The sequence below is a fragment of the Xenopus laevis genome, chromosome 8S (genome assembly GCF_017654675.1).
Source record: "Xenopus laevis strain J_2021 chromosome 8S, Xenopus_laevis_v10.1, whole genome shotgun sequence".
Lineage (NCBI taxonomy): Eukaryota > Metazoa > Chordata > Amphibia > Anura > Pipidae > Xenopus > Xenopus laevis.
In genome coordinates, this window is record NC_054386.1 from 56212507 (window position 1) to 56227547 (window position 15041).

General features: G+C 39.3%; 1 protein-coding gene across 5 annotated transcripts in view; it reads right to left on the bottom strand.

Annotated features, from left to right (window-relative positions):
* The window catches only part of LOC108700542 (rho guanine nucleotide exchange factor 9), a 258564-nt gene that overhangs the window by 32081 nt on the left and 211442 nt on the right, over nt 1-15041 (bottom strand). For all 5 annotated transcript variants that reach the window (XM_041575080.1, XM_041575083.1, XM_041575082.1 and 2 more), the window contains 2 exons: nt 10861-11040; nt 2929-3161 (listed from right to left, as the gene is read on the bottom strand). In XM_041575080.1, the coding sequence (XP_041431014.1) occupies nt 2929-3161; nt 10861-11040 (413 nt within the window). The remainder of the gene's footprint in view (nt 1-2928; nt 3162-10860; nt 11041-15041) is intronic.

A 15041-nucleotide genomic window follows, 5' to 3' on the forward strand; every position in this document is an offset into this window, starting at 1 on the left:
TAAATGAGTGGGGTTTCTGATTTAACACATTTTTTCCAATTGTTTAAGAATTATTTGTTTTTTCTACTAAATGCAAACAGATAAATGTAAAATGCTGAGAGGAGGAGAGAGAGGCAGTTAGCAGAGTTTTTCTTCCCAGTTTAGCCTCCTAGATGACTCATTCTTATCCATAAACCGAGACACAGATATCAACTTAGGGAAAAGAGGTGATCGTTTAGTATCTCTTTTTAAAAGAGATCCAATGAAAACTGGCATATTGGAATGCTAAAATGTGTCATTGTGTATTTTATTTGTTTATTGATTTATTTGTTTATTTTCTTTGATTGAATCTTAGCCTAAATGCATATCTATCTATCTATCTATCTATCATCTATCTATCTATCTATCTATCTATCTATCTATCTATCTATCTATCTATCTAGTATATGCAAAATTAGGTTGCTGTTTAACTACTGCAAATAGCAGGAGCATGTGGCTTAAATTACTTTACCTCCAACATGTACAGGGTTCCAGCAATCTTAACCCAAAACAGGTCAAGTACATTGATGATTAGAGTGTAAAGGGGGAAATGTAATAACATTTGCAAAGAGAACAAATCTGGGAATAAAGATGTACATACCGCAATTGAATACTCTTCATTAGGCTTTTTAATGCATTGCAAATCTAAATTGCTTATTGCAAACTTCTTACACCTGCTTGAAGGCGGCGTAAACTTTTGGAGCAAACATAACAACTTTTTTATTAAGAAGTTTTATTACATACACTGCGCACTACACTGTACAAACTATAAAATTTGAAATCGTTATCCTAGTCGCGTGAGCGGCAAAGTTGTTCACTTTGCAAACATTTATTAGCATTGCAAATGATTTTTGCATTTTTGCATTAACGACTAGTGATGGACGAATTTGCGCCATTTTGCTTCGCCAAAAAATTCGAGAATCTTGCGCGAAATTCGCGAAACGGCAAAAAAATTTTGACGCCGGCACCCCTTTTTTACGCCGCCGTCCGTTTTTTCGGAAAATGTTTTTTTGACGCCGGCAAATTTTTGCCGACGATTTTTGCGGTCGTTTTGCGAATTTATTCGCTGGCGGCGAATCGTGCAAATTCACCGCGAATTTGCGCCTGGCGAATAAATTCAACCATCACTATTAACGACCAATATTACATTTCCCCATAAATATTGTATTCACTGGTACAAGCTTTTGATATCAGAAGGATGTTAAACTGGTTCCATATTGGTAAGTGTGAGGTGAATGAATAGTGATTATTAAGGGATTATTGAATCAGTGGCCTTGAAACATAAGCTAAAATGAGTATTCATTGCTAATACTTATGGGAGTGCCCATGGGTCCAGTCATTAGCAAATTACACTACGTGTCTGTAGAAATTGGTTGGGAGGGCCCAGGATAAGCAGAGAACCTGTGTCTCTTGTGTTTGTTAGTTGTAGAATGAGAGTACCTATGATTGTAGGCATTGCATTGGAGTGCCAGTCTGTGCACTCACTGGTCAATGAGAGTAGACATTGCCTGGAAGGACAGTGAGTGCACTCATTGGCTAATGAACATATGGGCCGCCCTGAAGACACTGGCTGTCTTTGAGTGCCTTTGAGTGCAGTTATTGGCAATGAGAATAACCGTGTCTGCAAATACTGGCAGGGAGTGCCCCAGGCCTGGACTAGCAATCAGTGGGTTCTGGCAAATGCCATAGGGGCTGCTGTAAATTGCCATGTCACTATTTATTGTGCTGGTGGGGGACTGCTTGGGCCTCTGTGTACTTGGGATGCCAGGGCCTATTGTGAATCCCAGTCTGGACCTGGAGTGCCCATAAGTGCTTTGTCTGGCAAATGAGAGCACCTGTGCCTAAAGATGTTGGCATAGAGTACCCGTAAGCACACTCATTGGCCAGCAGTTGGGGGGGGGGTCAAAACAAAAACAACCAAAGGTGACAATAATAATAAACCCAGTCCTTGTGATCTTTGGCAATACTTGCATACTGAATTTCACACTCCATATATATATATATATATATATATATATATATATATATATATATATATATATATATATGGACATGACAAATATGCATCATGGAGGTTTCACTCTACATGAATATACATTGTTTTTAATGCTCAGCATTGTAATCATATAACAAATTATGCTCTTACTATATGTAAACAGAGACAGCACGTAAGCAGCAAACAGTCATAATGGCTGTCTCATTAGGCAATAAAGGAAAGAAATATGTGGCGTATATACCATGTTTTCATTTTCTATTTATATTGCTTCTATTCATAATAATAGAGAGACGAAAGGCAGCTGCTTTGGGGGTTGCAAAGACTGGTCATCCATCTTCTCAAGGAAAGATACAGCAGTTAAGTTATTGATTTATCCCTTATGTATTCATTTCCTCGCACTGGACTTCAAAGCTCATTTTAATTAGAGGGAAACATCATGGCACCTGCCATTGGCATATGATTAACTAGGGCTGCGACAGACTTCTAATGAATGAGTGAGAGAAAGTCAACATCACTGCCCAAAAATAACAGATGGATGGTTCAGTTGGGTTAAAGTAGTGCTGATAAGGTATCAGGACCCACATTTTTGCTTACAGTAAATCTTTACAGACATACAGTAAGTGGCCTTTCATTTAGAACAACATGCATGTGGCAGCCCCACAAGAAGGTGCTGTTCTATGTTATGGTGGGTGTTATGCTTGTTGTTTAACTTAATGGAAATTGGCTGTACTTGGTTATATTTTTTCACTGTGATACTGTTATCAAGTGTTTCCCCATAAAGTGAATGACAATTTACAGGGCTGGTTTGCTGCCAGCTGGTGGGACCATGTGTGACAACAGCCTAAGGCCTAAACTTCCTTTCCTAATCACAGTGATATGATGGATATGGGAAACATGCAAAGCTGCACTGGTACCTGTGATCCTGTGCAGTGTACTTTAATAGTTCGGCCAACTGAAGTGGGTACTTGCAGATCTTCTGTACAGGGGTTAGAAGAAATCCATCAATGGCAATGTCGATCATCTGCTGGAGCAGCCTGCATGCCTCGAAAAAATGCTGGTATCTCCCATCCTTCATGAGTTTGGAGAGCTCCATGCAGGCATCCAAGTGATTGTTACAGTACTCAGAGTAAATCCAGAACCCATCTTGCTGTATGAGTAGAAGACAGAGGGAATTTGAGCAAAAAGAAAAGGAGGAACAGTTACGAAGAAAGAAGAAAAGGTATAAATGACTGCAGTGGCCCAGTACAGACATTACATAACCAGCAAAAGCTAGAAACTTTTTTTTCATCATTGATTTTTTTAGTATTCCTTTTTTATTTTACTAATTTTGCTTTTGAAATACTTTGCATGTCTTGTGAGCTCTTGGGAGTGGGGCCCTCAAACCCAACTGTCATTCTGTAACCCTTGTTCCTGTTTTACTCAAAGTTATACAGTTATTGTATTAGGAGGAACAGTTACGAAGAAAGAAGAGAATGTATAAATGAATGCAGTGGTCCCATACAGACATTACATAACTAGCAATAGCTAGAAACTACTTTTTCATCATTGATTCTTAAATATTTTTTTTTTTATTTTACTAATTTTGCTTTTGAAATACTTTGCATGTCTTGTGAGCTATTGGGAGTGCGGCCCTCAAACTTAACTGACATTCTGTAACCCTTGTTTGTTCTTCTTGTTTTACTTAAAGTTATACAGTTATTGTAAAACACTATATAAATAAATGATAATGTATGTAACTAGAGGAGGATCACTGCTGTTAATTTCCCCTGAAAGCTTTATCAGTTCTGTAGAACAATCAAACCAAGTGTTTATATAGCCACATAGGAATGGAAATGATTCACTAACATTAGCATAAATTTATTGCTTTCCCAAACTCATAAAATGCTTTCTTTCATGGAAAGACTTTTATTGCCATTGAATAATTATATGCTCTCATGTCAGCTGACATATTTTAGGGAAACTATCATGACATATGTTGTTAATAAGGCTCTTTTAATAGTTTCTGTAAATATAATATTGTTAATATTATTAACCTTTTTAAAGGTATTAAAAGAGAGCTAACTCCCCCCACTTGTTACTCTTAACAGTTCTGCATTGAGCCCTCTGTTAATTCCCCAGCTACATCATTGGCACTTTTAAAACCCCAGGGTCCAGATTGCTTTCCAGCACACATGCTACTGCCAGGGAGCCTAAAACCAGTTGCTTTGCAACCAAACATGGCTGTCACCAATCCAAACAACCACTGACTGCCAGATAATCACCATAGAGAGAAAAGCTACTGAAGACCCCCGGGGTTTTTAAAGATCCAGTTATGTTATTGAGAAGAATGGGGGCTATGTGGGGTTGCTGTAAATTAAAATGATAGGGTTCCCACTTTAATGTTAATGCCACTCAGGGTTCAGGAATGATCAGACAGGGATTACAGGACAGAGGATTATATGACTGGAGGACAAGTTTGTAAACATTTTAGCTAACTTTAGCTAAAGAGCTTAATGACTTGGTTTGGATAGGCAATGTCCCCTTTAGCTAGCATTGCCCTGTTTGACATCAGCTTTCAGATAGTATTACCTAAACAGAGAGAACTGGAATACAACATTAAAGGGTCATTGGTTCACAACAGCATAAAGACATTTCCCAATTATATTAGTGAGAACAATCCATCTCTCAAACATAAGCTAATAAACTATAATGAGACACATTGATTAATTGAAAATGCTTTGACCTGTGCACTCCCTGGCTGCTTGTACCCCCACCCCTTCAACACATGTAGCCTGTCACAGGAAAATGAAAAATTACTTATAACGATCCCTCATATAGAATACCAGCCTCCCTACAATCAGTTAAGCTCAGTTGCAATGATGTCCCCTATTATCTCATATAACCCCTCACTTGACTAAATTGATTGGGTTCACTTCAATATCTTCCTTCAGTGGTTTTCAAATTTCAACTGCATTTGGGGGGACTGCACAGATTAAGGAGAAGTATGGAAATTATACCTATTTGTGTTTGATGTCCTAGGGTCATTTAGGGTGATCTACATGGAAACATGGACTTTAGTAGCTTTTAAAGAAATTGTTCACTGTCCCAATAGTTCAGTTCATACTAGAACAAATCCATGGCTTCTGAGGAAGTGGCTGTATGTGTCACAAAACCTGTTAAAGGAAAACTATACCCCCCAAACAATGTAGGTCTCTATAAAAAGATATTGCATAAAACAGCTCATATGTAAAACCCTGCTTCATGTTAATAAACCATTTTCATAATAATATACTTTTCTAGTAGTATGTGCCATTGGGTAATCATAAATAGAAAATTGCCATTTTAAAAAATAAGGGCCGCCCCCTGGGATTGTAGGATTCACTGTACTCACAAACATACCAACAAACCATACATGTTAGGTCACATGAGCCAATTAACAGACAAGAGTTCTGCCTTTTGCTTCCACACTTCTTCCTGTTACAGTTAGAGTTGTAGTATTTCTGGTCAGGTGATCTCTGAGGCAGCACACAGACCATCACAAAATGGTGGCTCAAGGCAAGAGATGTAAAAGGGCAAGATTTACTTAAATATATATTCCAGTTTGGTAAGATTCTTTAATATTCCACTTAATATGATATGAACTATCTGTTGCTTAAGTGTTCATTTTGGGGGTATAGTTTTCCTTTAAGAATGCTCTCCTACTACCAAGATATGTACTTGATGGTTTTAAAGATGGTTTAATAAGGTTTGGTGGGTTTTAATGATAATGAACATTGGATTTATCTCCAGCCATTAAGCCCACATGGATTCTGACTGCCTATTGTTTATTTAGTGTAAAACCAACATAAGTAAATGCAGCAGCCCCAAAGAAACTCATTACAGCAATGTCAGACATAGTGCCTTCTTGCCTGCGGGAGATGCCATTTCCTGTGATTATGCCGGATTGCTGCATGTACAACCCCATTCTTCTAGATTACATGGTATTTTGAGACAATTTATTGTCCACATGAAATGGGATCTCCCACGGCTGACAAGGTGCCATGTCTGACATCGTCCTTACAGAACTTAATGTACAGTTAATATACTGTATACAGCTGAGCCTGGCTATGAACTCAGGTCTTATTATTAAATTTTATTTTTGTTTCTTATTTTTATATCTTGCAAACAGACTGGGAAAAGAATATCCCTTTGATGTCTGAGCCTCAAAAAAAATCTTCATCAGCAAAGAGAATCAGAAATAAAATCACCCACAGGAATCCTGTAAAAGGGTTTCTAGGATAGCAAGAATGGATACGCAGTAAAGTATCATCTTTTGATTTTGGTAAGTCATAGACAGATCCTGTCCATATCACAGATAGGTTTTAAATGGGTTGTTCAATGGGTAGACAATTTGCAATTGGTTTTCATTTTTTATTATTTGTGATTCTTTAGTTATTTAGCTTTTTATTCAGCAGCTCTCCATTTTGCAGTTTCAGCACTCTGGTTGATAGGTTCCAACTTACCCTAGCAACCACGCATTGATTTAAATAAGAGACTGGACTATGAATAGGAGAGGACTTGAATATAAAAATGAGTAATAAAAAGTAACTACAATAATAATTGTGTAGCCTTACAGAGCATTTGTTTTTAGATGGGGTCAGTGACACCCATTTGAAAGCTGGAAAGAATCAGAAGAAAAAGGCAAATGGTTAAAAAACTATAATAAAAAAAAATATATTGAAGACCAATTGAAAAATTGCTTAGAAATGTCCATTGTATAACATATTAAAAATTAACTGGAATGAGCTCAAACACACATAATAACAGCCTCTTCACTTGAGATAAAAATCTAAAATGGGAAAATTATCATTTTCTTGACTTTCTCAGACATATACACAGATGATCACGAAGGCCAGGCCTGTGTGGCTTATGTAACAGTGCTATAATTTAGTCCAAGGCCTTCAGGCATTTAGTCAACTTAAGTGAAATGATCAATCTGTATGCTGGACTGGTTCATTTTACTGCTCATTTGTCATTTAGCAGTGTCAGAAAAGCAACCATTTTCAGCAGTATCAAAGCCTGTACAGGTATTTAATGCCAACATTACTCTAAACACACAAGTCATTATTCTTACAAATCCTTTTTTATGTACTAAGAATGTTTTACTGGTATCAATACAGCCTAAGCTGTATTTTTTGGAGAGGGGGCACAATGTCGGACTGGGCTGGAGGGACACCAGGAAAAAACCCAGCATCCGACTTCCCTCCCTGGTCCCCTGGCAGCTGAACGAAAATGAAGGTAGGCGTGGGGGGGGGGGTGTTGCGGCTTGGGAGGGGGGCCAGAGTGCACTTTGCATCTGGGGTGGCGTTAGGGTGGGCAGGTCCACCAGGAAAATAGAGCCAATTGTAGCAGTGGAGGAATAAAGATTCTAGGAAGGGAATGTGGCTCTGGTAAAGCTGATACAGTAGGTATAGACAATGCCGATAGTAGCAGTGGGGATAATAGCCCCTGCAAAGAGACTGTGGCAGTGGGATTGCAGGTATAGTAGAGAGAGATGGTGCCTTTAGTAGCAGAGGAGATAATAGCCTCTGGGAAGGGACTGTGGCTGTAGGATAGCATATATATTAGGGAGAGATGGTGCCTATATTAGCAGTGGGGATAATAGCCTCTGGGAAGGAAATGTGGCTGTGGGATAGTAGGGAGAGATAGTCCCTATAGTAGCAGTGGAGATAATAGCCTATGTGAAGAGACAGACTGTGGTTGTGGGATAGCAGATATAGTAGGGAGAGATAGTGCCTATAGTAACAGTGGGATAATAGCATCTGGAAAGGGACTGTGACTGTAGGATAGCAGATATAGTAGGTAGTGATGGGAGAATTTGGGGCATTTAGGGAGAGTAGGGAGAGATAGTCCCTATAGTAGCAGTGGTGATTATAGCGTCTGCAAAGAGACTGTGGTTGTAGGATAGCAGGTATAGTAGGGAGAGATAGTGCTTATAGTAACAGTGGGATAATAGTCTATGAGAAGGGACTATGGCTGTGGGAACGCAGGTATAGTAGGGAGATATAATGCCTATAGTAACAGTGGCGATAATAGTCTCTGCGAAGAGACTGTCGTTGTGGAATAGCAGGTATAAAAGGAAGAGATAGTGCGTATAGTAAAAGAGGGATAATAGTTTCTGGGAAGGGACTGTGGCTGTGGGATAGCAGGTATAATAGGGAGAGATGGTGCCCATAGTAGCAGTGGTATAATAGTCTCTCGGAAGGGATTGTGGCAAAGCAGGTATTGTAGGGAGAGATAGTGCTTATAGTGCTTATAGTAGCAGTGGGGATAATAGCCTCTGGGAATTGACTGTGACTGTTGGATAGCAGGTATAGTAGGGAGAGATGGTGCCTATAGTAGCGGTGGGATGATAGCCTCTGTGAAGAGACTGTGGTTGTGAGATAGCACGTATAGTAGAGAGATGGTGTCTATAATAGCAGTGGGCATAATAGCCTCTGGGAAGGGACTGTGGCTGTGGGAAAGCAGGTATAGTATTAGTAGGAAGAGATGGTGCCTATAGTAACAGTGGGATAATAGCCTATGGGAAGGGACTGTGGCTGTGGGATAACAGGTATAGAAGGGAGATATGGAGCCTATAGTTACAGTGGGTTAATAGTCTCTGGGAAGGGACTGGTCGTGGAATAGCAGGTATACTAGGGACAGTGCCGGGCTAAGTCGGCCGGGCATCCCAGCCGACTACGTCGCCTCCCCAATGTTCTCGCCAAGGATGTGCGAGTGCGCAAAAGACCCGAGGCAACGTAAGTGCGCATGCGCGAAAGAGCCGAGGACCCGTGAGTGTGCATGTGTCGAAGAACGGGATCGTGCATGCGCACACTCACTATTCAGTACCGCTGCAGATTAAGGACACAAAAATGCTGCAGGTTAAGGGAACAAGGGTCCGAGCAGGGGATGGCGTCAGAAGAGGTACGTGCCTGGCGCCCCTCTGCCTTTGCGCCCTAGGCACGTGCCTCTGCATACCCCTAGTTCCGGCCCTGACTAGGGAGATATGTAGCCTATAGTAACAGTGGGATAATAGTCTCTGGGTTGTGACTGTGGCTGTGGGATAGCAGGTATAGTAGGGAGAGATGTTGCCTATAGTAGCAGTGGGAATAATACCCTCTAGGAACACAGCATGCCAACTGGCAAGTTAGAAAGCAACAACAATACTTATTGACTTCCAACTTACGTACAATTATTTGTAGTTGAAGTACAACCAGGGCGCTCCTGCCATGAGGCAGGGTGAGAGCCTTGCCTCAGGCAGCAGCGAGCGGCCTGTTACAAGGGGCGGCAAAAAGCAACCTCTTGTAACTTTAAGAGCTGAATTTCCAGGTTTTAACATGGAAATTTGGTTCCGCTAGTACAGAGAGCACTATTCCGCTCAATGCACTAGCGATGCTGCCCATCTTTAACCCGCTCCAACGCTGATTTTTTAAGCGGAGCGGGGGGCAGCATATGTACTAGGAGTACAACTCCTAGCATGCCCTGATAGCTGAAGACTGCCGGGGAGGGTTGGCAGTTATAGTTCAGTGTATGTATCTATAGCTTTTGCAATCTTTTTTTCCTTCAGGAAAGATTTCTACAAAGAGGATACTCTGATAATAACATCAGAAAAGCTTTCCTCTGAGCTTTGAAATCTGACAGGAAAGAATTATTTCAGTGCAGCGACAAAACGGTTGCTAAGCTGCCTATTCTTTCAACGAACCTATATTTCTTCCTTTACTTGGTAATAGTATAAACCTCATTCTGTAGAAATAATCCCTTATGGGATTCAATTTTATGATGGAAGTGCTGGAAACACAATATTACTGTGGAATGGGCATCCCTGCTCTATAAACTGCTTATAACTAAACTGTTATACAATATATATCTATCAGGGTAGAGAAAATACCTGTCTGTCCTTCTCTTTTATCAAATGCAAGCCTAAGAGACCCCAGTGCTAACAGACATAACATGGCAGTATGAATTCCCATGGTAGGACACAGATAGACTTAGCTTTTTAAGAACTAGCAGCCAACAATGGGTCCTCATTACAGTAGTGGAGGCAATGAATGTAGGCCTTTTGGTCAGCAAAGCCCAAGGCTAAGGATAACTAAAGCTCAACTAATAAATTGATGACAGAAATGTTGTACATTATGTTTTTGGCTTCTATACCAACTTTACTGCTAAAGGGCAGCCACAGCCCTTTAGCAGGGAAGATACAGTATGTGTCTCCAAAGATGCCCCAGTAGCTCCCCATCGTCTTTTCTGCTGATTCACTGCACACACACATGCAGTAAACTCACTGCTCACACTGCACAAAAATTACTATACATGCTCAGTTACTGAGTTTAGGGACTGACGCACTAGATACTGAAAATATATAATATATCAGTGCTGTAACATCAGCTTATATAATAGGTAAAGCTCATTTTCTGCTTGATGATTTTTAAAGACCCCTAAGCTTAACTTCTCAACAGCTGCTCAGAGCCCACTGAGCATGTGTTTGTTGCATGCCTAACTAACAAAATCCAAGATGTGAAACTCCTGTGACAATTTTGACGGTCTGGATCATTGCTACCATAGAGATACCAACCTTTATGCTGGTTTAATAAGTTCAATATATAAAATATGGCATTTCTACTCTGGTACTCTAACTATATCATATATATAGTAGATATAAGGCTGTATTATAAATCTCCAACTTGGGCAGATGCATGCCATTTTCATGACACAATGAATGTATCACAAGAGGCTACCATGGTTACTACAATGGATCTATACTGGCTCCTAATATTTAATACACTGTGATTAAAGAAACATAGTTGTAAATAAGACCTATCCTGAACATCAAGTTGAAAGAAACTTACATGTTCCAGAAAACAAGGCCCGATTTCACTAAGGTGTGGCTCCTCATTATTATACTGCTTCTCAAGATCTCTGACGAAACCCATTTGGAACCGGTATATGTCTTCAATATTCCCAAATATCACCTTCAGCTGCTCATCACTGAACATGTCCCTCCGCTTTCTGCATTGCTTTAAATAACCCTGTGAAAAACAGAAGGTAAAACAGTTCACATTCCAGATCCCAACAGACTTTTACTACCACTACCCCATACACACCATCTACAACCTGACCTAAACCCAAATTGTTTTACAGTAAGTATCCCATCCCCATTTTTGCTCTGTAATTGAGGGCTGTTTTTCCTAAACAGTTATAAAAGAAAGCTATTCAGTACCTGGGAGAATCAGAAAAGTAGAAACAGAAAGTTTACAACATGTGTGTAACATGTTATTTGTTGCATGAACAAACCAACATTAATTTTGTCTCGGGTATACTCACTTCAATTGAGGGTTGGATATTATAGCATTTATTTAATAATCCCACAGTTGCAAGTATATTTAAGACCCATCCACTGAGCATTTACACCCTACGGGTTTGCTATTCTCTGCACTTTAGACTACAAATCCAGGCCAAGATACACAGCACAGAACTCTAAGATGCAAGGAAACCCTACCTGTTTTTGCAGTTTGCACCCTGCCCCACCATTAATCAATGATCCCTTATACATCATCATTTAGGAGAGAAAGCTGCATAAAATGAAGTGAAATTAAATTAAGTAAATTAATTTACATTATCAGCTGCATTAGCACTTGATTCATTAGATGCAAGTGACTTATCTGTGCAGGTACAACAAGAAAAGGAATTCTGTAGTAAAACCTTCTATTTGTACATATACATTTGTTCTTTTTTCCTACTTTAGAATTGTTTTACTGACTAACTGGGGTTAATTTATAACTCATTTTGCGCACACTGCTTGCAAGAAATTAGTATGAATGTTTAATTTAACTATGTGACCGTAAGGTGCCAAAAGAAATTCAGACTTCAAACGTGAGAATTCTTAAGGAGATACTGACACCAGAAATTAAACTGGGACAGTCAGGTTGGCAAAACAGTCATATTTAGAAACTACAACTAACAATAACTTACAAAAATAAACCTCTCAGCAAAAAATGATAAAAATGACCTATAGGTAACTTTTAGTGTACATATATTTATATATAGTACTATATAGTATATAGTACTTTAAAAAAGTAGTTTTTTTGTGTCAGTATCCCTTTAATATAAGTAAAAAGTTAAAGCAGACCCTGTATTAGTCTGATCATTCTTGTTCAGTGTATGACAGCCAGTTACAGTTACACATGACTTGATCTAAACTAAAAGCAACATTTTTTTTCTGTTAACATTACATGACCATTCAGAAAATGGATATTTTTTCAAAAAAGTGGCAAGCCCCAGTAGCCAAGAGCAAAACAAGGAAGAAATATGACATACAGGGGCCAATTCACCAAGCTCGAGTGAAGGATTCGAAGTAAAAAAACTTTCGTAGTGTTTTTTGGGCTACTTCGACCATCGGATGGGCTACTTCGACCTTCGACTACGACTTCGAATCGAAGGATTCAAACTAAAAATCGTTCGACTATTTGACCATTCGATAGTCGAAGTACTGTCTCTTTAAGAAAAAACTTCGACCCCCTAGTTCGCCATCTAAAACCTACCGAACCCAATGTTAGCCTATGGGGAAGGTCCCCATAGGCTTGCCTAAATTTTTTTGGTTGAAGGATAATCCTTCGATCGTTGGATTAAAATCCTTCGAATCGTTCAATCCTTCGAATCGTTCGATCTTTCGAATCGTTCGATTCCTTCGATCGTAGTTTTTGCGCTAAAATCCATCCACTTCGATATTCAAAGTCGAAGGATTTTAATTCCCAGTTGAATATCGAGGGTTAATTAACCCTCGATATTCGACCCTTGGTGAATTTGCCCCATATTGTACTCTGCTGAGGTTAGGTTTCAAGTTTATTTTTACTCATGTTGTAGCTGCCATCTGGCAAATAGTCTACTACACTATAAATGCCCCTAAAATTTCCTGATCCATAATAAGCAGTAGAAAGCAGTGAACATGCTAACTGGTATATACCCTATCCTGCAACAGGAAAACATACACGCGCAAACAACCTCCACATGTGAGGGCAGTTAGAGAGCCCTATCCCTCTGTCCAGCTCGAACGTTCCACTCTGGTCACGTGGGATGAGGCAGACAATTCAATGAAAGGCGCATGCGCTGGCTCAATGGTAGGGTAGATATGCACCAGTAAAGGTAAAAGTAAAATCCACGTTTATTGAATCATTTAAAGCCATGGCTTCTGACGAAGTGACCATTATAGTCACGAAACGCGTAGAGCCCTGCACTTCCCTTCCTCGCTCATCCATTTCTGAATTTTCATATGTTTTTAAATGATTCAATAAACATGGACTTTACTTTTACCTTTACTGGTGCATATCTACCCTACCATTGAGCCAGCGAATGTGCCTTTAATTGAATTATATACCCTATCCTGCCCCAGAGTAGACTGAATTCTAAACTCACTAAGCTACTTATATGGAAATATCCCTAGTGCCATAAACTGATAATTTAGAGTGGCTGAAATTAACTCACTGTCACTAGACATAAAGTTGAGCACTATAAAGAAAGAATTGTTCAGTGTACCTTCCTAAAAAAGCAATACGTTTTCCGAACGAAAGAGGTGTGATTACCAAAATAATGTGTTATAGAAATGAAAAGAAGTAAAACCCCTCTCTATTCAATGGACCACCAATTAGAGAAAATTCAAGTATCTGTGCAGCAGTGTCGAAATTAACAGTTTCAATTGATTGGTTAAAGGTTACTAACCCAGTGTTACTTCAATTATTGGGCAGCCATTGCTGGATTACCCAATAAAGTGCTATGTACTAGGTGCTAATAATTCATCAGCAATTAAAAACCATGTAATAGGATTAATTGATATTGTGCTATAAAGTGCTAGTGCTTCAAATGAAATTAAGGAGTTGACTTAAATAACCAGGATTAAGTTGACCCAGGTGAAATTAAAGTTAATTAATTATTATATATCACACATTAAAATCCATTCATTATAGAAGATTGTAAATAACTGATTAACTGTTAAAAAGTAAACTTTACTAAATTCATTAAAATTGCTGCAAATCAATTAAGGTAATCTTTGAGAACTGCATAAAAATTGGTGAATAGTAATTAATCCATACACCCCCGTTAAAGTTATAGGGTGTTAAGAAACGTTTGCATAAAATTATTCAAAAGAGACCAGCATTGAAAGAGAAAGGAGGAATAGGAAAATTGTTAGAGGTGGAGAAGTCCACTTTTTGGTGGTCCATTGAATAGAGAGGGGTTTTACTTCTTTTCATTTCTATAACATAAAGTTGAGCACTGTAATGTCCTGAAGATATTAGCTCACTCAGTGCTTCTGACCTCTGCGGGGTTTCTAATTATCTTGGCTGCTACTTCACACTTTTGTGTTGCAGAGAAGCAACAGCCATTAGCCATAGGATCCCAGGCACATTAGAAATGTGACTTGCTGTGGTGAAGGGGCCAGATGTCTGGGTATCATATAATGACTGATGGAAGCAACAAGACTTCTGCGTATGGACTTTTCACATATTTTTTCTTATTTATGATTTGCCAAAAACACATATACCATGCGCAAATAAGCTTACACTTTATGTAGTGCATTGGAGGCTGACTTTAGATACAGATCGATCGTCACTATTTTGTACCTTGTATTCTTATTTATCCTTTCACTGGGATGAAATAGAGGCTGACACCAGTAACGTAACTAATGAGGGTCCAGCCCGGGTGCAGGCAGTGCAGCCGGGCCCACCCCTCTCAGGAGGGCCCCGAGGGGGTGCTGGCACGGGTGTGATCGTACCCCCTGAAGCACCGATAACGCCCCTCGATGACACCTTAACTTATGAGGGGACCTGTAACTATATGAATTAACACTGAGAACTGTGTGCTACTATTGGGTGAATTCTTCTTTATCCAGAAGGAAAAAAAACTTTGATGTAAAAGAAACAATAGAAACCTAGGCAGAGAGTCTGATGAAAACCGAAAGCTAGAATTCATTAATTAAATGGGATGTAAATTCTCCTAAAACTCATCTAATGTATTCTCTAGCTCAAACGTTCTGTAG